The sequence below is a fragment of the Mesoplodon mirus genome (assembly GCF_964341445.2).
Source record: "Mesoplodon mirus genome assembly, chromosome: 7".
Classification (NCBI taxonomy): Eukaryota; Metazoa; Chordata; class Mammalia; order Artiodactyla; family Ziphiidae; genus Mesoplodon; species Mesoplodon mirus.
Window position 1 is genome coordinate 842,519 of NC_138983.1, and position 23,798 is coordinate 866,316.

At 57.0% G+C, this 23,798-nt stretch overlaps 1 protein-coding gene across 4 annotated transcripts in view; it reads left to right on the top strand.

Moving 5' to 3' along the window:
- AP2A2 (adaptor related protein complex 2 subunit alpha 2) overlaps positions 1-23,798 on the top strand; it is a 65,107-nt gene that overhangs the window by 38,653 nt on the left and 2,656 nt on the right. For 2 of the 4 annotated variants that reach the window (XM_082628546.1, XM_082628544.1), the window contains exons 5-18: positions 2,490-2,619; positions 5,661-5,762; positions 9,113-9,221; positions 10,608-10,758; positions 11,644-11,812; positions 12,962-13,099; positions 14,005-14,187; positions 14,763-14,860; positions 15,251-15,482; positions 15,593-15,766; positions 18,529-18,689; positions 21,279-21,361; positions 22,857-22,946; positions 23,617-23,740. In XM_082628546.1, the coding sequence (XP_082484672.1) occupies positions 2,490-2,619; positions 5,661-5,762; positions 9,113-9,221; positions 10,608-10,758; positions 11,644-11,812; positions 12,962-13,099; positions 14,005-14,187; positions 14,763-14,860; positions 15,251-15,482; positions 15,593-15,766; positions 18,529-18,689; positions 21,279-21,361; positions 22,857-22,946; positions 23,617-23,740 (1,944 nt within the window). The remainder of the gene's footprint in view (positions 1-2,489; positions 2,620-5,660; positions 5,763-9,112; positions 9,222-10,607; positions 10,759-11,643; positions 11,813-12,961; positions 13,100-14,004; positions 14,188-14,762; positions 14,861-15,250; positions 15,483-15,592; positions 15,767-18,528; positions 18,690-21,278; positions 21,362-22,856; positions 22,947-23,616; positions 23,741-23,798) is intronic. The other 2 variants (XM_082628547.1, XM_082628545.1) reach the window with 1 other exon arrangement.

Consider the following 23,798-nt stretch of genomic DNA (forward strand, 5'->3'; position numbering starts at 1 on the left):
ACGGAGGAGCCAGGCTGGAAGACAGGCCACGGAACCGCCTGATGGAAAAAGCGTTCCCGAATGTGAGAGCTCAGAGGTGGTGGACCCACAGTAGCGCAAGCACAGGGGAGGGTTGGCGGAGCTGATTGGAAGCTCGTGGAGAACCAAGGCGACACTGTCACACACCTATGAACCAGAAGACGCAGAGAACACGGGGTGCCCCGAGGTGGGAGAAAGACGTGGTATGATCAAAGTGGGCCTGAGGGGCAGGCGGGGCTGGAGGTTGGAGCCAGTCAGGAGGCAGCTGTGCCGCAGGGTCCTGACCCCCTCCTCCCGCCCCGCCCCTGCCCGGTGCACAGTTAACCTGGCTGTGGGTTGCCGGTCTCTGCTTTCAGAAGCAAGCTCCTTGGGATCAGAGCTTTTGCTCACTGTAACTGTTGCCTTCTTTCTAGCATTTTGAACAATGCCTGGTATATAGTAAGCGCTCGGTGAATAAATACCTATTGGATGAGTGAAATGTAAAATAGAGGTAATCTCTGAAAGTGTTCGGATAATTCCACAACACTTCCCTGAAGTATAGGGTGGATTGCACTGTGGGTTGAAAGGACACAGAAGGGTGTGTGCTGAGACACAGCCTGGAGGGGCGGAACCCAAGGTGGAGAAGAGAGCCTGCAGCAGGAAGATCACTGAGGGGTGTGCGGGGAGCCGGCCTCGTTCTCTCAGTGTCAGCATCACAGGCAGCTGCTCTCCCCCCAGACGCTCAGGTTGTGTGGACCTGCGAGCCCTCCTTGAAACAAATGACCAACGCTTGAAATCCAGCGACCAAATAGACTCAAAGTGGAGTTGTGGGGACGGAGGTGCCTGGGCGTGGAGCTGCAAGGCTGAGGGCAGCGGGGCAGAGCCGGGAGGCCGGGGAGGGAGAGACGATGGGGCGCCCTCCAGGCCGGGACTGAGCTCTGGGCCTCGACTGGAGACAGAGTTGAAGCTCAGGGGCAGCGGTCTCCTTGCTTCGCACCGTCCTCTGGTGTTCCCACCAGGAGCGGCTGTACGGGTAGGGTGGGCCGCCAGCTGATAGGCCCCGCGGTAAAAACCGGCCAGCTTCTTTCAGCCGCAGTGTGTGGGCGCAGACGGCAGACGCCCAGGAGGCCGCGAGGCCCGGAGGTTGCTGCTGCCCGCCGCTCCTGGTGCACGCGGCGCGGGGCCAGAGAGAGGGACAGGCGTCTGCCCCTGCTCCCCAGAGGGTTTACATCCAAGAGAGAAATTTTTACTGAAGTAATTTTTCTTTGGCATGGAATGGGGGCAGTTCAGGGGTTTGTCATATCCGTTGGGAGTTATTTAGGAATAAAAAAGCTAAAAGGAGGGAAATGGTAACAACAGCCCCAACCCCGCTCTTCCCTCCATGGAACAGGAGCTCCACTGCTTCTATCAGCACTGAGGGGGTGTGGACATGTTCTTCTCAGACGTATTTTGATGGCCTCCTCTGGAACGCTCCTCGGTGGGCCTGCCGCTTGCCCGGCTGCATGGCAGCGTTTGGCTGGGGCCTGGGAGGAGGAGGGGTAAACAGAATTGGGACCGTCTCTGTCCTCGGTCAGCACGAAAACAAGGACAGGAACGCTCCAGACGCCCCTTGCCCGGCGTAGCTGCAGTCATTCCCCGGGCGCCCGCCCGGTGTGTAGGGGAGGAGATCTCTAGGTGGACATGGAGCGCCATGGCCGTGCAAGGCTCTCTGATACTCTCCCCTTTGGACTGTGTGTTATTAAGTGAGCTTAAAAAATACTGTAATTGGGGACTTCCCTGGTGGTGCAGTGGTTAAGAATCCGCCTGTCAATGCAGGGAACACGGGTTTAAGCCCTGGTCTGGGAAGCTCCCACGTGCCACGGAGCAACTAAGCCCGTGCGCCACAACTACTGAGCCTGCTCTCTAGAGCCCACGAGCCACAACTACTGAGCCCGCACGCCTAGAGCCCGTGCTCCGCAACAAGAGAAGCCACCGCAATAAGAAGCCAGCACACCGCAACGAAGAGTAGCCCCCGCTCTCCGAAACCAGAGAAAGCCTGCGCACAGCAACAAAGACCCAACGCGGCCAAAAATAAAAAATAGAAAAGAAATGAAAAAAAAATACTGTAATTCAGTTGTCAGTTCTTGGAACGTTAGCTGTCAGCCTGCGTAGCTGAGGTTGTGCACGGCGCTTGGGAATTGCTGCTTCACCAAGGAGCAGGTTAACGGGGGCAGGACCCCTTCCGTCCACCATGTTCGGGGCCATGTCCGTGGAGGCGGCCCCTCAAGCGGACGGCTGTCTGTCACTGTGCAGGCGTGGTCCCCACCAAGACCCATCGCGAGAGGTGGGCCTGAGCCTGTTGCGTGGAGAGCTTGAAGCGGCCTTATCCTGAGTGTTCCTCCAGTCCCCGCACGGGTGCACCTCTGCTCCCGTGGTGACTCGGGGGTGCTGTCCGTGGGCTCTGGGCCGGGCTCGCCGGCTGTGCCCAGGAGTGACTGCTGTCTGTCTTTCAGAGACACCATGGACAGCGTGAAGCAGAGCGCCGCTCTGTGCCTGCTGCGCTTGTACAGGACATCTCCCGACCTCGTCCCCATGGGCGACTGGACGTCCCGCGTGGTGCACCTCCTCAATGACCAGCATTTGGTAGGTGCCTCTGGGCCAGTGTGCAGCCCCTCCCGTGGAGCAGCCTCTTTTGGGCCAGCGCGGTGTGAGCAGCTGCGTGTGACTTCCGGGATGCTTGGGGTGACGTCCACGACCCGTCCATCGAGCCTGGGAGCGCCTGCAGTTAGGGGCCGGGAGCCCCTGCCCTGGGGACAGGGTGGACTAGACCGGGTCTCTGGCTCACCCTGTCACCAGGCGTTGGAGGGTCTCCAGCTTGCCGGCTGCAGGGACGAACAAGGCACAGCTCGGCATCTTCTGGAAACACCACATCCACTGAGGGCTTCACAAGACGTGCCTGTCTGCACCCTGTTTAAGGCTGTCAGAGGGCTGTCCCGTAGCCCCCCAGGCTCTGGCGTGCAGGCTGTCTAATGCACATAGCTGGTGCACGAGCCAGGCCCGAGCCCTCCCCGTGTCGCAGGCCAGGGCAGGGAGATGTGGAGCGATTCGGTGGCTGTGGTTGGCCGTGAGTCACGGACCCTTGTCCACGCTGACACCGGGAGGCGGGGCCGAGTAGGAAATGACGCTGGACAGAGTGGCCTTGTCCTGCCGGAATCCCGTTGTACAAACGAGAGAATCGAGGTTCCACAGAGAATTTCCTGCTGAGCTGATAGGTGTTAGCACATTAGCTGGTTACTCCATTGTTTCCCAGAAGAGAAATTTCCCTTAAAGATTAAATGAAAAGTAACCCATTGGCATATGTAGACTCAGAGATGAGAGCTGGTGGTTGGGCGGCTTGCCCGTTGGACTGCCCGGCGAGCTGTCCCTCCGTCGTTTCCCACGCTTACCAGGAACGTTCGAGTCTGTACAGGGCAGCCCTTCCTCGGAGGGGAGGGGGCGTCTGCAGGCCGAGCTGCGGGGGCGGGGGCCTCGGGCCGCAGCGTTCACATGCGGGCCTCGCGTGCTGGGCCATGCTCCACCTCTTCGGGTTCAGGCCCTGCCGTGGAGTCAGGAGGCCAGGCTGGAGGCCGTGGGGCATTTTCCAGTTTTGCAGACGAGGAAACTGAGGCTCAGAGAGGTTGGATGGCTTCACACAGGTCCGGGCTTGAACCCGGAGCCGACGGCAAGGCAGGGCCGGGGCAGGGCCGTCCAGAGCCCAGCTGTGGCGGGGACGTGGCCCAGTGGTTACGGTTCGTGGCATTTTACCAGGAGTTGTCATCACTCCTGCCTTGTCGGGGGAGCTTTCTGCAGCCACACGCCGACAGGTGCCGAGGCCCAAGGCCAGCGACGTCCACACCGAGCGCTTTCCAGGGTGGCGGAGCCGTGTCTCTCGCCGGCCAGGAGGCTCTCCTCCTTTGATGCTTCTGTGCCCGGCTGTTTGGTTTGCTTTTGTATTTTCACATACCCGGCTCTGTTGCCGGGTGCGCTGCTTGGCGCCTTTGTGGTTCTGGGCCACAGGAGCCCGGCTTGCGTTGGGCGAGGTTGGGGGGCGTCTCAGCCAGCCCAGGGCGAGGCCACGCCCACCGGCCAGCTCTCCCTTCATCTCTGCTGCTCTCTGCACCTGCTCTCTGTCCTCCGCGGGGCTGTGGCTTCTGTGTCGCACACCTCCTGACTTTGCCACCAAAGGCGTGAGATTTGGCTTCTTTGGTCTCAAGGTCAGGAAACCTCAGGAAGAGCGTCACTCGCCCACCCAGAGGGAGCAAGCCCTTCCGAGAGCAGCGGAAGAGGCGGGGGGGCTGTGATGTGCAGAGCTGTGCGCCAGGCCTGGCCCTCCCTTAGTCATGCGCGGCCCGAGCGGTGTCCCGAGGGGGGAGAGGAGGTGGCCCAGGTCGGGGGTGGGGACTGGGGGCCGGCAGAGCCATGGCTGCGTGGGCCCCCAGCCCTGTCCTCACACCGCCTTCCTGCAGAGACCCTGCGGGCGTGCAGGAAAGGTGAGAAACTGCACCTCGGGAGCCAACCAGCCCCAACTGACTTCTGTCAGAAGGTTGCCTGATTCATCCCGCAGGTGAACCTTCCTGGGGAAGCAGGCTGTGTCCCAAACACTCAGAAGCCACGGTGAAAGAGACTCTGCCCTGCGGAATCTGCGTGTTGCAAATGCCTGTTTGTTAAAGCTCTGTGTTTGGTCCTTATTGCCCACTGAGATGTGGACAGTGAGGCCAGTTAGTTCCGTTTCTTTAGCGTGGCTTTTGCGTTTCCATCAGAAAGACGAAAGAATAGCACAGTGGTGGCTTCTGATGAGGTCGCCGTGGTGCTGGACCTGACCCCGCCTCGGCTGCGGAAACTCTGCCACCTTCTCCCACCTGCTCAGGAGGGGGTGGGGGAGGGACTGGAGGGATTATGTGATGATTCGAGGGAGCTTTGTTTGCATCTTTACACCCGTTTTTGTCAATGGGTGTCATTCGTTTTGTCTTTTCTTATATTTGCAAGAGACCTTCTCTACCTAACCCGTGTCTCCCTCCAGGAGACGTGAGTTACTGGGAGTAAATACTAGTGTCCCAGCACAACGGTAGACTCCCTTGGGCTGCGTGGAAGGTCCCCGCGTGCTGAGGCCAGGGTTCCGCGGGGCTCCGTGGGGAGGGTCGGGTCTCGCCCAGGCCCGGTGGTGCTTCCAGGACAGAGCGCAGAGACATGGCTTGGACCACTCTTCAAAATGGGGAAGAATGGGCTTTTCAGTTGCTGTTTTACATGATCTCAGTTTTGGGTTGTAAAGATTCATGTGAGTCTGAACACGATGTGTCCACCCGGAATGATTTAGATCGGGGCAGCGAGTGCAGAGGCAGGCGATGGGCGGGTGGAGCTTGGGGCCCAGAGCTGCTTCCCCACGCTGGCCTTCACTGAGGCAGGGTCTGGGCTAGAGGGGTGCTGGATTTCCCAGTTTTCAGAGAGACACGAGAACAGGAAAACAACCTATGTGTGCACCTTGCTTTCTAAGCACATTGAGAGCTATTCAGAGTGGGCCCGAGGTGGCCCTGGGCTGCCTCTGCCTTTGTTCTTCTGAGTTTAAAGTTCTGTTTAGAAAAGGAGTTTAAAATGAGAGGGCGTCGTCAGGAGCTTTGGTGTCTAAATGTGTGTGTGTCTCCTCTCAGGGCGTGGTGACTGCCGCCGCCAGCCTCATCACCACCTTAGCACAGAAGAACCCGGAAGAGTTTAAAACCTCTGTGTCTCTGGCCGTCTCCAGGTTAAGCAGAGTAAGTCCGTCGAGGGGAGCGGAACTCGGTGGGTTTTGGTCTTAATTATTTTCTTTAATTAATGTATGTACTTTTTGGAATGCAAAATGTTTGGGTCAGTTTGTAAGTTCAGGGGTGGAAACGTGTCTTGGTTCATAGCTGATTGGCTTTTCTTTCAACCTTTTTGTCAGAAATGCCCTGTTCGCGCGGCAAAGTGCACAGAGCAGAGCAGCTCAGCCCCTGGCCCCGCTACAGGGAGGGAGCGTCCTCAAACTGCATTCAGCTCTGCACTTTAAATTTTGTGTGACAAGATCACACAGCATATGTTGTTTTGTGGTTGGCTTGCTTTGCTCGACATGTGAAGTTGGCGAATTGTTTCGAGTGCCGATGGTTGATCCCTGCTGCCGTGCAGCGTCTGTGCCCCACCCGCCTGTGCCTCATCTTGTCCAGCACTTAGCCGTCCCCCTGGAGGTGACTGTGACGGGCCTGCCCCCTGCCCAGTGCCGGGGGCCACCTCGTGTTGTGATCTGGTCTACGCTTTCCTGATTATCTGCGAGCTGGGGCAGCTTTGCACGTCTACTAGCTTTTTGAATACCTTCTTTTGTGAAGAGCCTGTTCAGTCTTTCACCCATCTTCTCATGGCGTTGTCTTTTTTGTTGTTTTGTAGAAGTTCTTATTTTATTTTGTTAATTTACCTTAATTTTGTATTTATTTATTTATTTATTTATTTATTTATTTATTTATTTGCGGTACGCAGGCCTCTCACTGCTGTGGCCCCTCCGTTGTGGAGCACAGGCTCTGGACGTGCAGGCTCAGCGGCCATGGCTCACGGGCCCAGCCGCTCCGCGGCATGTGGGATCTTCCCAGACTGGGGCACGAGCCCGTGTCCCCTGCATCGGCAGGCGGACTCTCAACCACTGCGCCACCAGGGAAGCCCCTTGTATTTATTTTTACATTTATATTTATTTATTTTTTTGGCCACGCCATGTGGCGTGTGGGATCTTAGTTCCCGACCAGGGATGGAACCCGGGCCCCCTGCAGTGGAAGCACTGGAAGTGAGGAGTCTTATCCACTGGACCGCCAGGGAAGTCCCCTTTATATATTTTAGATATGAGCACTTTGTTGGTTAGATTGGGTTGAACCAAACAAAATTGCCAACTTTTAACCATTATTGATCTACAAAAATGCCAGCTTTGTATGGTTCAGCCTCCTCTGTGTTTAAAAATCTTGTCCTGCTCTGTAAGTTGCCATTTCAGTCTCTTAAGAAGTCTTCTATGATCAGAAATCCCACATTTTAATATAGTCAGACTTACTAATCCTTTCCTGTATGGTTAATGCCTTCGTGTCCTTAAATGTCTGAAGTTGTTCCCTATTCTGAGGGCTCGCGTGCGGGTTGACGATCCACCTGGGACAGGTGTCTCTGTGTAGTGCTGCTTCCTCCCCGCAGGCTCTCCGCTGCCCCTTGGTCCCACACCAGCGGCCGGGTCTGTGCTGCACTCCGTTGGTTTCTCTGTACATCTTTGCACCAGTGGGGTGACTTTGGGTTAATTTGATGTCTAGTGGGGCCAGTGTTCCCCCACTCAACAGAATTCTACTGGGGCTGCCTTTAATCTGTAGGTCAGTTTTGGGAGAATTCACATCTATGTAGTATTGAGATTTTCAATTTATGACCATGGTGTTTCTCTCCATTTACTTAGTCTTTAATTTCTGTCAAAAATGTTTCAACTTCTCGAGTAGAGGTTCTTTTATTTTTTATCTGACTTGTCTTTATATACTTTATTTAAAAAATGCTATTCTCAGTGGTACCCTAAAAATGTTATTATACAATAGTGTATGCTGGTTTGCACAGTTGTTTTTTGTATATTGCTCTTGATGTTGGCAATTTTGCCAAACTCACCTATTAATTTTGGTAATTTATACGTGGATTGCTTTGGGTCTTCTTTGTATTCCGTCATGTGGTCTGTGATCTGTGGACAATGACAGTTTTTTTCATTTCCCAGTCCATGTTTGTTTATACTTTCTGCTTTATGGCTCCAATCCGGACCTCCACTGGCAGTGTTGAATATGAGAGATAATTGGTGTCTTGTTTCTACTCTCGAAGGAAAGGTCTATGATGTTTCACTGTTAAGTACGACGACGTAGGCTGGTTTTGTCAGTGTTCCTTCTCTTTGCCACATTAAGGAAATTCCTTTCTATATCTTTGCTAACATTTTTATCATTGATTAACTGGTGAAGCCATTTGAATTTAGGGTTTTCTTTGTGAGACAACTTCTAATTATGCATTCAATTCAAATTCAATTCTTGACATTTGCTAACTTGTGTAAATATTCAGACATATTGGCCGGAAGTTATTCTGTGTGTCGGCTTCATAGTGAGGTCTCCCTTCTCCATTTTGACGCTGGATATTTGCCCTTTTCATTTTTTGCTTGATTAATCTCATCAGGTGTGTAAGAATTTCTTTTGACTTTGTTGGTCCTATTTTGATTTTTCTACCTTATTACTTTCTGCTTATATGTTTATTGTTTTCTCTACTTTCTTTGGGTTAATTTGCTAGTCTTTTTCCGAACGCTTGAGATGAATTCTTCAATGCTTTTGTTTCTGTATTTGTTTCACTGTGTGCATTTAAAGCTGAAAGTTTGTCTCAAAGTGTGGCATTAGCTGCCTGAGACGTGTTCGAAAGGCAGCCTTTGTTGGCCGGCTGTGTCCACGCGGTGGCGCGGTCCTTCTTCCACTTGGTGCGCTCACACCCGCTTCTGCTGGTCCCGTCAGTGCTTTACACGGCTTGGAGTTCACCCAGTGCAGGAGTGGCCGCGTCCCAGGTCACTCACGACCTAGTGTCGCTCGCCGCTGCGAGCTTTGTGACAGGAGCCGCTCCGAGCTCCCAGACGCAGGACGTGGGGAGGTGCCGGGCTGTGTGTTGGGGGGCGTGTGCTGCCTTAAGGGACAGTCCCGTGTTCGGGAGGCTGAGGGGGTGTCTGTCCTGCCCAGACTGCCTGGGATAGGCGGGTGGCAGCGTGATGGGAGGCTGCTTGCTCTCGGGCCTGGGCAGCTCACGGTGGGGCCTGTGCTCGGGGCGTCGTGGGTGCAGGGCCAGTGTGGGTGCAGGGCCGGGGACCGAAGGCCTCCCTTCTGCGTTTAATGCACTTTCCCAGTCTAGGCTCCGAGAACTCTGTACCGAGGGCGGCGGCGCTGTTGCGCTCTCCCGGGTCGGGTGCCCAGGGTTTGTGTCCCGCGGGGGAGGGGCGTCATCGCGCCGTGGCTCCTCCTGGGGCCTGGGCGGTGGTGCTCCTGCCCTTCAGACACAGACAGGTGTGCCGCACGCTCTCAGCACACCTGCCCGCGGTGTCTCAGCCCCCGGCGCTGTTTTGCAGATCGTGACGTCGGCCTCCACAGATCTCCAGGATTACACGTACTACTTCGTCCCGGCTCCCTGGCTGTCGGTCAAACTTCTGAGGCTGCTGCAGTGCTACCCGCCTCCAGGTGACACAGCCGTGACAGGGTGACACAGCCGCGACGGCCGCGACAGCCGTGACAGGGTGACACAGCCGCGACAGCCGCGACAGCCGCGCAGCAGAGGCCTCTCCGCGGGGGTTTACTGCAGCGTTTTAGGGGCGGGTCTCTTGCTTGCTGTCTGTAAAGTCCTCTCCGGTGCTGGCTCTTGTTCTCTGGGTCTTTCTGTGACGCTGCCATGGCTCTTGGCTTTCCCCAGCAGCTGGTAGAGAAATCACAATTTTGGTACGGCTCGGGGTGATCTCTGCTTTTATGAATAATTCTGGGAACTGTTTGAAACCTTACATCCTAAGTTGTTAACAATCTGTGTGACCTTAAAGTACACATCACGGATGTGATGTTCGTGTTTTATTCTAAAACGTTACATTTGACTAGTATGGTAGGTATCTAGAAAGAGAATTTCCTGGTTGAAGAATGCACAAGAGAATTTGTGTTCAGTACTTCCAAATCGCCTCTACAAAGACGGTTTCGTTGTTGTAACCTTTACATTTTAATCTTCGTTTGTGTTTGTACAAGGTATGTCTTTGTTAAATTCCAGTAACTTTCCATTCTGAGTCTGTTCTATACTAAAGCCTGAGCCGCATGCCCTGCGGCAGAGCCCTCGCGTGGGAGCGGGACCCCGCCGTTGCCTCCCACTCCCGCCCACCGGCCGCCCCCATCTCCCCTGGGGCAGTAGTTCTCGCCGTGGAACTGACCTCTGCCTCCTTAATTCCGAGACCTGGGGTGACTCCGACCCCCGATGGGGGTGAATCTCATCACCCTCCTCCTCCTTTCAGGCCCCTGCCCCCAACCCCAGGGCGACTTTGGGGGCCCTGCCCTCCGTCCGCTCAGGTGCCCAGGGCCCACCCTCCCTGAGCAGCTGGTGGTGGGGCAGGTGCCTTAGATGCGCTGCCACAGTTTCTGGAGTTCTGGTAGTTTTATTGCTTTCTTAGTCTTTTTTTGGTCCATTATTTCTTTTCTTCTGGTTTGACTAGAACTTAAAATTTTTCTTTCTCATTTTATTGCTCTTCAGAGTGTCTTCTCTATTTCTATTGGTAACAGCAGGTAGAGGAAAAAACCTTTTGCCCCCCCCTTCCCTCAAACTTTCACATCATGTGTTTTGTCCACGTCTCTGAGATTTTATTTTCCTTGACTTATGTAATCTATGTTTCAGCAAAAACTTGGGTATGTTATTTGTGTTAAAATGTATGTGTAGTTACCTTGGCTGTCAAATCCTCTTATTTTAAGCAGCCACACGGTTTTAGTAGGGGTCCTCGCCCTTCGTTTTGGGGTTGTGAGATGAGGGGTACCAATACTCAGGTGGGGCGGCCGTGCGGGCCAAGGGGAGCCAGGCCAACGTCTGTCTGTCTCGCCCAGAAGACCCTGCAGTGCGAGGCCGCCTGACCGAGTGCCTGGAGACGATTCTGAACAAAGCCCAGGAGCCGCCCAAGTCCAAGAAGGTGCAGCACTCCAACGCCAAGAACGCCGTGCTCTTCGAGGCCATCAGCCTCATCATCCACCACGACAGGTGGGCCCCCGCGGCCTGGTCCCCGGCGCCACCCTCCCTGGCGGGCCTGAGGGCGCGGTGCTGGGAGCTGTCCCGCGCGCACTCTGGCTTCAGACCCTGCACGCCGTGAGCGTGACTGCCGTGGTCTCACTTCCCCCACACGGCTGCCCTGCTTCTCTTGGGCGTCCTGCCCGACCCGCTGCTCTCAGGGCCACCTGGGAGTGCGGCGTGAGCACGTGTGTCCTGTAGGCTTTGTTGGTCCGAGGCTGTGGTGGGAAAGCATGTGGAGGTGGCACGGGGAGGGGAGGGGGAGGGGAGGGGGTGGGGGGTGCTCCTGTGGCCCCGCCTTCCTGCAGCGCTTCCGCCGGGTGCAGCTGCCTGAGCTCTGCAGTCCACAGGGTTGAGCACCAGTGACAAGACTCTCCCTCTCGGAGCGGCCTCCTTTCCTTGTTAACTGTTCAGAGGGCAGAGTAAAGAGCGAGCAGAGACTTACGCCGAGTTTCATGTAGTCGGTACTTAAATAGCCAGTAACCTCTGTTATATCTTCTTCGTCTGTGCATCTGTCTCTTGGTGTCGCGGCTTTCGTCCAGCTGTCGGCCAAGAGGGTTCTGTGGTTGAGAGCCCACCCCTGGCTGAGGCTTGGTGAAAGCCGGGTCCCTCTGCCGCCCCCGCCCCCCCAGCTTGGCGTGGAGGCTCGGGGTCTCAGCTGCCCTCGACCCTCTGGAGTCAGGGGTTCTGCACATGCACTCAGAAGTGTTCTGGGGGACACAAGGCGCAGGTCCTCGTGTGGTACCAACTAGGGTGAGCGTCAGGTCTTGCGTCCCGGGAGGCCATGGTGGCCGTGAACGTGGCACGGCCTAGGCTGAGTGGGGGACCCCTGCCCACCCACCCCTCCTGTCCGCACAGCGAGCCAAACCTGCTGGTCCGCGCCTGTAACCAGCTGGGCCAGTTCCTGCAGCACCGGGAGACCAACCTGCGCTACCTGGCCCTGGAGAGCATGTGCACGCTGGCCAGCTCCGAGTTCTCCCATGAGGCTGTGAAGACACACATCGAGACGGTCATCAATGCCCTGAAGGCAAGTGTGCTCTTCTGGGGGCTGCCTGGCCACGGGGGCGCCTTGTCCCTGTGTCACTCATGCTGTCACTCGTGAGCTACCGGTGGGGTCCCGCGGTCACTTGGGGCCGTGCGCTCAGGCCCCGGGCGATCTGGCGGGCTGCGTGCGTCCCTGGGCGGTTCTGCGCTCTGCCCGCAAGAGACCATGACCACACGGGGCATCTCCCGCTGGGCCTGGCGCGTGAGCAGAGTCGCAATAAAAATTGGGATCAACAGAAACTGTTCTTTTTGGTAGAAGGATGCATTATTTTGTCCATGTCTCCGAGAAAACTCACTCCTTGCAGAAGAATATTTGCTTGTTTCAGGGAATTGAAATTCCAGAGCTGGAAGAGCCAAGCGGAGGTCTTCTGCTCTAATGAGGGTTGGTTCCTCAGGGTCAGACACAGCCACATCCACTGCGTTCCTACATGTTAGAAAACTGAAGGCAGGAGGGGAAGCTACAGAACCCACTGTCTTGGTCCCGGGCTTACTGCTGAGAACACGTCTGACCCTGTTCCTTTGGGTTTGCGTGTATTTAATAGACATTTTTGGTGTGTGTTTTGAACAAGAGGCCGTACAAAGGTTTGGAATTTCGCTTTCTGGTGTTTCGAATTCCTCCTGGGTGGTTTTGGCATCTCTTTCAGTCACTGCCTGGATCAGAAAGACTTGCTCTTGCCGTGCCTGTGGCTGGGCCCATGGCAGCGCCTCTCATGCTGTCCTGTGCTGGGGAGCAGCTGTGCTCTTGTTTCTGAGGGTCTGGGGTGGGGCTGGGAGCCAGCACAGGGACAGGCTCTCAGGCGACGCGGAAGGGGCCGGTCTGTGACCACACAGCAGGCGGCCTCTGACCCACTCCCTGGGGATGGAGCGTGATCGTGATCTTGGCCGGTCCAGAGCCGCGGGGTCTGAGTGCCGGAGTGAGGGGGGCAGTGGGGTGGCAAGTGAGGGGTTCTTGGGCTCCTGGATTTGGGTGCTGAGTGGGGAGAGCTCCGAGTGAGCATTGGGACGGCGGGGAGGTGGTGGTGCCTGAGCCACCCAGCTCAGGACCGTGGGAGGGCATGTGTCACAGCGGACTGCCACCGTCCCCTGCCCAGGCTCCTTTCATGTGGCTGTTGGCTCTGTGCTCGTTCCCCAGACGGAACGGGACGTGAGCGTGCGGCAGCGGGCCGTGGACCTCCTCTACGCCATGTGCGACCGCAGCAACGCCCAGCAGATCGTGGCCGAGATGCTGAGCTACTTGGAGACGGCCGACTACTCTATCCGAGAAGAGATTGTGAGTTCTGGCGGCCTCTGTGTCGTCACCGCACTGATGCTTGTGTGTCTCAGCTGAAGTACTTCCTTACAGCCTTTGTTGAGAATCTATTACATACTGGATGAAAGAGTCCTTTGCTTTAGCTTTTTTATCAGCATTTTCTGTGGAGCCTTCCAGTCTTTCAGAATCACTTTGCAGAGGCCCTCCCCTCCTCCCCCTCCCCCTTCTGTGCCGAGGTCCTGGGAGGCAGGTGCTCAGCAAGGAGGGAGCAGGGCGTGCGTGGGGGGCGGGCGCGGCGGGGACACAGGCCGGCGTGGCAGTGAGGGGCCCCCAGCGCCCAGCTTTGGGGCCAGCTCTGGGCTTGAAGGACTCGAAGTCGAGGGTGGTGACGAGGTGGGTGTTCTGGAACGGTGCTCTGGGGTCGTTACGGAGGGTCGACTTGGAGGCCAGAGGGTGTGCAGAGCAGGTGGACGGGGGCTCTGGGGCGCGGTCAGGAGGTCACGCTGGGGAAGGTGGGCGTGAGGGCGGCAGCGCGGGGGGCCGGGCTCCAGGTTGGCGGCCGATGCTGCTCAGGGCAGGCTCGGTGCAGGAGGAGGCTGTACCCGGGGGAGGTGAATGGCCTGCTTTCCACAGCCCAGAGCAGGTGCCCTGGGGAGCTGGCGAGAAGGGCTGTTGGAGCAGGAGGCCCAGCAAGCGCGGGCGGCGCTTTGCCAGCAGGGCTGCCTGGGCTGCGGGCCGGGTGGGCGGGGCGGGTGGGGCGCGCTGTGCCTCCCACAGCTGTGCCCGTCTCACCTGTTCTCCCTCGACACGTCCTTCCACGTCTGTTCCTGGAACCTTAGACTTACGGGCTCCTTTGAGAAGTGGGGGTCGCTTTGGCGTGGGTTCAGGCCCTTCTGAGGCCCTCCCTGAGTGGCCGTGCCCTGCAGGTGCTGAAGGTCGCCATCCTGGCGGAGAAGTATGCCGTGGACTACACGTGGTACGTGGACACCATCCTGAACCTGATCCGCATCGCCGGAGACTACGTGAGCGAGGAGGTGTGGTACCGCGTCATCCAGATCGTCATCAACCGGGACGACGTGCAGGGCTACGCCGCCAAGACGGTGTTTGAGGTGTGGCCCCGCCCCGCCCCTGCCAGCCTTCCCGCAGGCCAGGCTCCGGCACTGCTCCTGCCTCTGTTGGAGTCTCACTGCCCTCTCTCCGTGATTTCAACACGGCGACCCCGGGCGGGAGGCTCTCAGTCGGCGAGCGGCCTCCTGAGCAAGCTGCCTGGGCTGGGGCCTCGGGCTGGCCTCTGTGTGTCCGAGAGCAAGCGTGGGGCCGCCACGGTGGGTTCGCGGTCTCCGTCGGTGAGGGCCGTGTGCCCCCACCCCTGCCCAGGGCCCAAGCGGCAGTTTTGGGAGGAGCTCTCGTTCCAGGGGTGGGCTCGGCCGTGGCCCTGCCCGTGGGGCTCCCCTGCTACTGATCCCTCTGCCGAAGTGGCCAGGAGAGAGGATGGGGCGGGGCGTGCATTCGGGAGGGGCTCAGGAGGCTGGGGGCTGCGGCCGCGTGCAGAGCAGGCTCCCCGGGAAGGCGGCCTGAGTCCACCCTCCGGCGCGCCCCGCGGCTCGGTGGCTCCCTCCGGAGGCCGAGTGCTGCTGGTGCCTCCTCTGCCCGGGCACCGGGCTCACCGCGCGCTCTTCCGTAGGCGCTGCAGGCCCCAGCGTGCCATGAGAACCTGGTCAAAGTCGGTGGCTACATCCTAGGGGAGTTTGGGAACTTGATAGCAGGAGACCCGAGATCCAGGTGAGTCGCCCGGGGGCCGGGGGTCCCACGTCCAGTGCCGGGCCTGTGCCCACTGGTTCTCACCCGATGGCCTAGTAGAGGCCAGCTGATGTCCCGAGCTCCCCAGGACAGCCCGTGGCGAGGGCATGTCCACTCTGGTTGACTGTACAGAACATGGGGATTCTGGGGGGAAAGGAGGCGTGGCCGATGGCCAGCACTGTTCAGAGGGAGCCTGGACTCGGCCTGGAGCTGGAACGCGCAGGTTCTGGCTGAGTGTGGGCTCATCTCCCCGCATCACTCCACGCTCACTCCCCGTCCTGCGGGGACACACGGGGGTCAGGCTCAGGCGGGGTGGGCCAGGCAGGGCGTGAGGCGTGGAGGTGACGCTGTGCCCCATGTGCGCCCCCCCAGCCCCCTGACCCAGTTCCACCTGCTGCACTCCAAGTTCCACCTGTGCAGCGTCCCCACCAGGGCGCTCCTCCTGTCCACTTACATCAAGTTCGTGAACCTCTTCCCGGAGGTGAAGGGCACCATCCAGGACGTGCTGCGCAGTGACAGCCAGCTGAAGAACGCCGACGTGGAGCTGCAGCAGCGCGCCGTCGAGTACCTGCGGCTCAGCACTGTCGCCAGCACCGACATCCTGGTGCGCCACGCCGCTCTGCTCCCCTCCCCGCCTCGCCTCGGCTGCCCTTTCTGGGGGCCGGAGGCCACGGGGCTTTGTGCTGCACTGACCTAGGGCTCCTCTCCCCCCAGGCGACTGTCCTGGAGGAGATGCCTCCGTTTCCAGAACGTGAGTCTTCTATCCTGGCCAAGCTCAAGAAGAAGAAGGGCCCCAGCACGGTGACCGACCTGGAGGAGGCCAAGCGGGAGAGGAGCGCCGACGTCAACGGGGGCCCCGAGCCCGCCCCGGCCAGCACCAGCGCTGCGGTGGGTCCCCTCCTGAGGGCCGTACCCTGCGTGAGCTCCTGGGGCACCTGCTCCCCGAGATCCGTGACCCTGGACTGTTGTCGTTGGGGGGCAGGCTGACCCAGACGCCTGTGTCTGTCAGCCAGACTGTGTCTGTCGGATGGTTGTCTGGGGTCCGCGGTCAGCTCCCACGTCTCCCCTCGGCTTTGGATTTAGAAGACGTGGTCACCCGTCTCTTGCACGACTGCCGTATAGTCCTGCGCCCCTCGCTGGTTTCCAGCAGACCTGCCTCCTGCTGTCCTCAGAGGCTTTTCACTAGTGAGCGCATTAGAGCGAGCGTCCTGTTCACGCACGATGCCCTGAGAACATGTCCTTTGACGTTCGTCGGGGAACATGCCGTTTTGAGAGTTGTGTTTCCTTTCTCGGCTCACTGGAGGGAGCCCAGGGAGCAGGTGCGTTAGCCCTGCTGGGCAGCAGCCCCCGCGGCCCTGCGAGCGGCTCCCGAGGACCTTGGGCTTTATGCTTGGCCCGTCGAGAGGCAGCCGGGAGAGCTGTGTCTCCCCTCCAGGACGCCGGTCCAGCGCCGTGGACGGTGCTGCTTACCCTGTCCGGCGGCCTCTGTGAGGGCGGGCCCCACCAGTGGCGCGTGCCCGCGTGTGGACAGCCCGGGGCCCGGGTGGTTTGCTCATCCAGAGCGTGCTCGTATCCGAGTCCTGGTGCTCCTTCGGGGGCCGCTTGCCTGGCTCCATATCTCCTTGTGTGCCCCGGGGCCTCGGGCCCACCGTGAGGCCTGTGCTCAGACCTGGCCTGGCCCTTGACTTGGGGCCCCGTCACAGTCAGGACCTCTCACCTGAGCCCTGATGCCTTCTCTCCAGGGGCGCCCTTCGTGGCCCTGTGGATGTGAGTTCCCGTTTGTCCTCACAGCTCATGGAGCTGGGGCAGGGGTAAGGCCTTGATGGGACTGGGGAGTTGAGGCAGAAGCAGCAGGACAGAAAAGAGGCTGGGGTCGCTCCTGGCTGGGATTCTCCTGGTGTCTTCTTTCTCCTGTCTTCAAACTCAGAAGGGAGGCCCCGCCTCAAAGTGGCGTTGAGATGTCTGGATTTTACAAGAAAACCTGTGATGCCTTTTACTTTGTGTGATATTGGCCAGAATGCCTTTTATTTAGGGTTGCAGGTCACGCCAGGAGGTGATTTTCTTTGTGGCCTTCCTGGGAGCTCAGCTCAGCTGTGGCTTCGGGGTGCTTGTCTGTGCGCCTTGAGGGTGGGTGTCTGGAGGCTGCCAGTCGTCCTGGGGCTTTGGGTTGGCGGAGGAGCCCAGAGCCGCCCTGCGCCCTATGGTGTTCAGCGCTTTGAGCAGGTGTCACCTGTGCAGAGCTGGGTGCCAGGCCGGCTCCTGGGGGGGGGTCTCCCCAAGTCCTGAGAAGAGGGGGAGGCGGCGAAGCGGTGGGGGGTCCCAGTGCTGCAGGGCAGAGCCCTGGGGAGGGAGCAGGCGTCTTAGCGGGGCCTCCCGAAAGAGCAGCCTTGCTTTTGTCTGTCTGTGTTTGACTTAATGGGACAGAAGAGTTTTCCTACTTTAAGAAGCGTTTTCGCTGTTCTTTGGGAACCAGTGGAGACATTGTGCAGTCGGTGGCAGAGGTGCGGTGACCTCGTCAGGCTGTGGGTTCTGTGGCCCAGACAGAGGCCTCTCTCACGTCACCCACAGCAGGCTTGGGGCCCCCTGGGAGCAGCTCCTAACCTTGGGTGGCCAAGCTCCCGAAGATGGCCTCGCTGGCAGGAGGCTGTTGTGAGGGGCTGTGTGTGCGGGAGTGTCGTCCCAGGTGCAGGGCCAAGAGCCCCCGTGGCCGTTTCATCGACTCCCCCCCGGCGGCGCAGAAGCTTCTGAGGAAGCTCGACAGCTCCTCTGGGGACCCCTCCCCTTCTCCTGGGGAGCCCGGCCTGGCCTGTCGGCTCTACCCAGGAGCCCCTTTCACCTGGAGCTGCCCACTTCCGGGCCGCTTCCGGCCGCAGGGTGGGCCTGGCACGCTGCCTGCCCTGGAGCCCCAGGAAGGAGGGCCCGGCACGCGGAGCGGAGCTCTCAGCCGGCTCAGGCCCACGTCCTCCCTGCGGGACGGGACACGTGTTCTGTAGCGCCTCTTGTCTCAGCGGGGAATCCATACAGAAAATCCTCTGCCTACACGTGTAAGTTTTTAGAAATTCAGTGCAGTGCTCTAAATATAAAAGGGAAATAAGTAGTTATTTATGCTAACGTAATGATTCCCACGTGTACGTCCTCAGCACGGCCTGAGGGTGGACTGGCCAGTGCCCAGGGTGGTGGGTGCATCCACACTCCTGAGAAAGAAGGGGCGTTGGCCTCCTTTGGCTCTCGGCGTGGCTGCCAGCGTGGCTGCGTTCCTGGAAAGACGAGTGAGTGCGCAGTAAAAAGCAGCTATTTAGGCTCAACATTGTAAATCAACTATACTTCAATAAAAATAAAAAAAAAGACAAAACAAAACAACGAAGAAAACAATATTTAAAAAAAAAAACCCTGTTCTGCAGGCATTTTGTCTGCTTTTTCTCTCTAACAAATAGAACATAGAAATGATTAGGGATGCACCCTAATAAGCTACTTGCTTTTACTTCTTTCATCTTTCCAGACTTTTTTAGGTGGTTGACAGTGACGTGCACAGTCTTCTCTCTGAAACCAGACCCTTCTTTTCGGGGTGTGGGTGGGGTTCAGGCCCTTGTGCTTGCCTGGCGTGGTGCCCAGAAGGGTCTGCGCTGACCTTCTCCTTCCCTGTCTTCCAGTCCACGCCTTCTCCGTCAGCAGACCTCCTGGGGCTGGGGGCTGCGCCCCCCGTCCCCACGGGACCTCCACCCTCCTCCGGCGGGCTGCTCGTGGATGTTTTCTCAGACTCACCCTCCGCGGTTGCTCCCCTGGCTCCCGGCTCCGAGGACAACTTCGCCAGGTAGTCTGCCTCCTGCGTCCCGAGGACAGGGGCTCCCCCCGCCCGGCCAGGCCTGCACCCTGGGCACCCAGGGAGGGAGGAGGCTCAGGCTCTGGGCAGGTGAGGGAGTGGTGGGCGCCCTGCGTGCTGTCCCGTGGGCTGCGCCTGCCCTGCAGGACGCTTGTACTCTGCTCTCCGTGCTGTGCCCCTGGGCTCTCTAATCACGCCCTGTGTCTGCCCTCCAGGAGCCTATCTTTTTTTTGAAGAAACGCTCTTCAGTTCACAGTCACTGCTTTGTCCCGTGGGGTCTGCTTCCAAGGCCCGCTTCCTGCTCCTCCGCTGACCTGTTCCGTCCTTGTCACCTCTGTCTGACTGGTGTCCCGATGTTCACACCCCTGCTATGGGCCAGCAGAGTCCTGCGTGCGGTCGACTTGGCCCCGTTCCCCCACTTTCAAGGCGAAATCCCAGGCTGCTCTTCCCCGCGCTTCGCTGCGCGGATCCTGTCCCTTTTCCCTGCTTGCTGTCTGTCCCTCTGTCTCTGCTGATCTAGATCCAGCCAGGAGGTGGGGGGCTCCCCCTCCGAGAGGAGGGTGGGTGTGAGTTCTGTTGTCTCCAAGGAGCGGCTGCTTGTCCTTGGTCTCTGTGACCCCGGAAGAGTTCCTGTGGTTTTCTAGTCTCTCCAGTCTCTCTCTGTTCACCCCGCGCGCTGGTTGGTTATCTCCTGTTGCTTGTCGGAAACGACTGGGGAAAGGCAGGTTGGCTGTGCCACTAGTTGTCCGTCTCTGGCTGAAAACAGACTCTCTTTGTTTTAAACTGAGGTATAGTTAGTTGGTTTACAACATCATATTAGCGTCAGGTGTACAACGTAGGGACTCAAGTTTTTTAGGTTGTATTTCCGTTTAAAGTTATTACAAAATAGTGGCTGTATTTCCCTGTGCTGTACGACATATCCTTGTGGTTATCTATCTATGCGTAGCAGTTTGTACCTCTTACTCCTGTACCCTGTCTTCCCTCTCCCCCCTTCCTTCTCCCTGCTGGTAACCACTAGTGTGTTCTCTGTATCTGTGAGTCTGTTTCTGTTTTGTTATATTCATTCATTTTTCAGATTCCGCATGTGAATGGCAGCACACAGTATTTGTCTTTCTCTGTCTGACTTGTTGCACTTCGCCTGACGCCCTCCAAGTCCATTCATGTTGCAAATGACAGAATTTCATTTTTGTATTGGCCGAGTGTGTGTGTGTGTGTGTGTGTGTGTGTGTGTGTATTCCATCGTATATTATACCACATCTTTATCCACTCATACGCTGACGGACACTTAGGTTGCTTCCATATCTTCACGTTTGTAAATAATGCTGCTGTGAATATTGGGGTGCGTGTATCTTTTCAAATTAGTGTTTTCATTCTCCTTGAATATACCCAGGACTGGAATTGCTGGATCGTGCGGTAGCTGTATTTTTAGTTTTTTGAGGAACCTCCATACTGTTTTCCAGTGTTAGCACCAATTTACATCCCCACCAGCAGCGTGCAGGGGCTCCCTTTTCTCCGCATTCTCATCAGCGTTTGTTGTATGTGGTCTTTGTGATGATGGCTGTTCTGACAGGCGTGAGGTGTTGTCTCTTTGTGGTTTTGACCCCCGTTTCCCTGATGATCAGTGATGTTGAGAGTCATTCCATGTGCCTGTTGGCATCTGTATGTCTTCTTTGGAAAAATGTCTCTTCAGGTCTTCTGCCCGTTTTTTAATTGGGTCATTTGGTTTTTCGATATTGGGTTGTATGAGCTGTTTATATGTTTTGGAAATTAACCTCTTATTGGTCTTACCATGTGCAACTATTTTCTCCCATTCGGTAGGTTGTGTTTTTGTTTTGTTGATGATTTTCCTTTGCTGTGCAAAAGCTTTTAAGTTTCATTAGATCTCGTTTATCTTTGCATTTGTTTCCTTTGCCTTAGGAGCAGATCCAAGAAAACATTTGCTACGGTTTATGTCAGAGAGTGTTCTGCCTGTGTTCTCTTCTAGGAGTTTTATGGTTCAGGTCTTACGTTTAGGTCTTTAATCCAGTTTTGAGTTTATTTTTGTATGTAGTGTGAGGTGTTCTAGTTTCATGCTTTCCATGTAGCTGTCCAGTTTTCCCAGCACCAGGGGAAGGGAGAGCAGGGGAGAGAGGAGAAAGGACAGGAGGGGCAGGGAGGGCCGCCTGGGTGTGGGCGTGGCTTGCGGACAGCCCCGGTGGAGGCCGTTTGGAGGCCAGCGCCGCGTGTCAGGTGACCGAGCCTGTGGGCTGACCTGAACAAACGTGTGTGCTTTTGCTGTGGTGCCCGTGTCCTGAGTCAGTGGGAGCTGTTCATGGTTGAGCAGCACCTTCATGGAAAGCAGACGACCTGCTCCTGTGGTCATTCCTTGGTTGTGCCGTGTCACCCTCTCAGCTTACCTCCCATCTCTGGTGGGCGCTTTTAATGGTGTTCGTTGGAATATTTGCTGCTTTTCCCTTCTCTCATGTCCCAGAGAGGTTTTTCTGGTCTCCGTGTTCTTTAAACCCTTTTTCAAAACTGATCTTGGTATTTTCGGTGGGTGGCTGGCTTTGAGTGACTCACATGCTGTCCCTTGTCCCCCAGGTTTGTCTGTAAAAATAATGGTGTGTTGTTTGAAAACCAGCTTCTTCAGATTGGACTGAAGTCTGAGTTTCGGCAGAATTTAGGTACGTGTTTTACTTTACTTAATGAAAACTTCTCTTAGAAGTTATGAGGAGAAAGTATTTCCAAATCACATATCTCAGAAGGGTCTAGTTTCTAGAATATACAGAGGACTCCAAATCAACAAGAGAAAAACAACCCAGTTAAAAAATGGGCAGAAGTCTCAGACATTTCCTAAGGAAGACACTCAGATGTCCAAAAGAGCGTGAAAAGGTGCCCAGCGTCACTAATAGTCTGAGAAATGCAATCAGACCCATCGAGGTACCACCTCACACGCATCAGCACGGCTGTGATAAAAAACAAAACAAGGGTTGGCGAGGACGTAGAGAAATTGGAAGCTTGTGCGCTGGGGGCGGGGGTGTGTTTGCTTCTGTGGCAAACAGTCTGGGGGTTTCTTAAAAAACTGAAAATAGAACTCCCATATATATGACCTAGCAATCCCACTTCTGGGATCGAAAAGAATTGAAAGGAAAGCAGGGACTGGAACAGGTACTCACACGCCCACGTTCACAGTCACCAAAAGGTGGAGGCAACCCAAGTGTCCATCCATTTGAGTGGATACACAAAATGTGGTTTAAACACACAGTGGAACATTACTCAGCCTTAAAAAGGAAGGAACTTGTGACACAGGCTATACAGGGTGAACCCTGAGGACATTACGCTCAGTGAAATAATACAGTCACAGAAGGACAAATCCTGTCTGATTCCACCCACATGAGGTCCCTGGAGGAGTCACATCCACAGAGACAGAAAAGTAGACGGTGGGGTCCAGGGCTGGGGGAGGGGAGAGGGTGAGTGTTTCATGGGGACAGAGTGTCCATTTGGGAAGACGGAACGTTCTGGGGATGATGGTGGGGAAGGTAACACGACCATGTGAATGTGCTTCGTGCCCCGCCCTGTGCATCTAGAGATGGCTGAGCCGGTAAAGTGCAGGGTATATACTGTATGTTTTACCACATTTTCGAAAAGCTTTCTGTTCCCCCCAGCCCCCCAAAATTATGCCCACTGACTACTGGGGCTGCTGCCGAGGGGCCCTGTGGGCTGCTGGCCCCGCCTCCCTCTTGGCACCATCGTGGAGACTTGTCTGCGGAAACGAGTGGAGGGTGGGAAGGCAGCACGTCTGCCCCGCAGGACCCCTCAGACTCCTTCTCACTGAGGACGGACGGAGGTGTTCGTTTCTCATTGGATGAAGGGGTTAGACTCTGGGCCACAGTGGCGTCACGCGGGAGCCGTGGTGTTTCTTAGGCTGTGGGGGAGGCGTGTCCACCTGTGCGTCCTCTTCAGGAGGTTTGAAGTTCACGTTCCATTCTGAATTCTGAGGGCGTAAAGACGTTCACAGAGGTCTGTGTGGCGGTTTCTGGTGTGCTGGCTCCGAGCCCCCCAAGTGCTGCGGCCAAGGGCTCGGGGCGTCACTTGTGTGGGCCGGGGGCTCAGGTTTCCTCCGTGCAGCTCAGGAGGCTGTGGTGTGTTGTGGGAACAAGCTACTTTGCTTCCTTCTAGGCCGGATGTTCATATTCTACGGTAATAAGACGTCCACGCAGTTCCTGAGCTTCACTCCGACGCTCATCTGCTCGGATGACCTCCAGGCCAATATCCTTGGTTCCGGTGCCCCTAGGCCCCTGGCAGAGGCGGGTGGAGGACAGACTAGGAGGACGTTTCCGGGTGCTGTTACTGCAGCCTCGGGGTACCTTCCCACACTCAGGTTGCTCGTCTCAACGCTGGTGAAGGCATGCAGGCCTGTTCCGGCCTCCATATCCGCTGGGGCTCTGGTCTCCTTGGGGAGTCTCCCAGGGAGCTGCTGCCCAGGCAGAGCGAGTGATGGGCCCCCCGGGACGAGCTGCGACCGGAGACAGTCCCATAGAAACGGCAGAACTGGGACGTGAGCTTCTCCAGCCCGTCAGCCTTGCCATCCGGGTGTCTTGTTCCCATGAGGATGGGCCGCCCGGGTAAAGTGAGGGAGAAGGAGGCCCAGCTTGACCACCAAGGATGCCGCCTTCCCTGGAAAAGCCGTGTGAAGCAGGAACCTCCTTACTACAGGCCAGATCTATTTTTATTTTAAGATAAACACGTTTTAAACGTGGACCGTTAAAGCTAAATGTTTAAGGATAGTCATTAAAAACACACGTATGGCAGGTTTCGTCCGAGGTCAGGATGTGAGCTCCGACTCGTGCCGGGCCCCTTCTGGAGCCTCTCTGACCTCGGGGCCCACTGGGCTCAGCCCACGTTCCCAGCATCGCCACAGCTTCCTTGACACATGCACATCTGAGCCTGCAGACCAAGCCCGTGGACCCCACCGTGGACGGGGGCGCGCAGGTGCAGCAGGCCGTCAACATAGAGTGCGTGTCCGACTTCACCGAGGCGCCCGTCCTCAACATCCAGTTCAGGTGGGAGCCCTGGCCAGGCAGCAGCCAGCCGCTCTTGCTGGGCGCGGGGGTGTCAGGC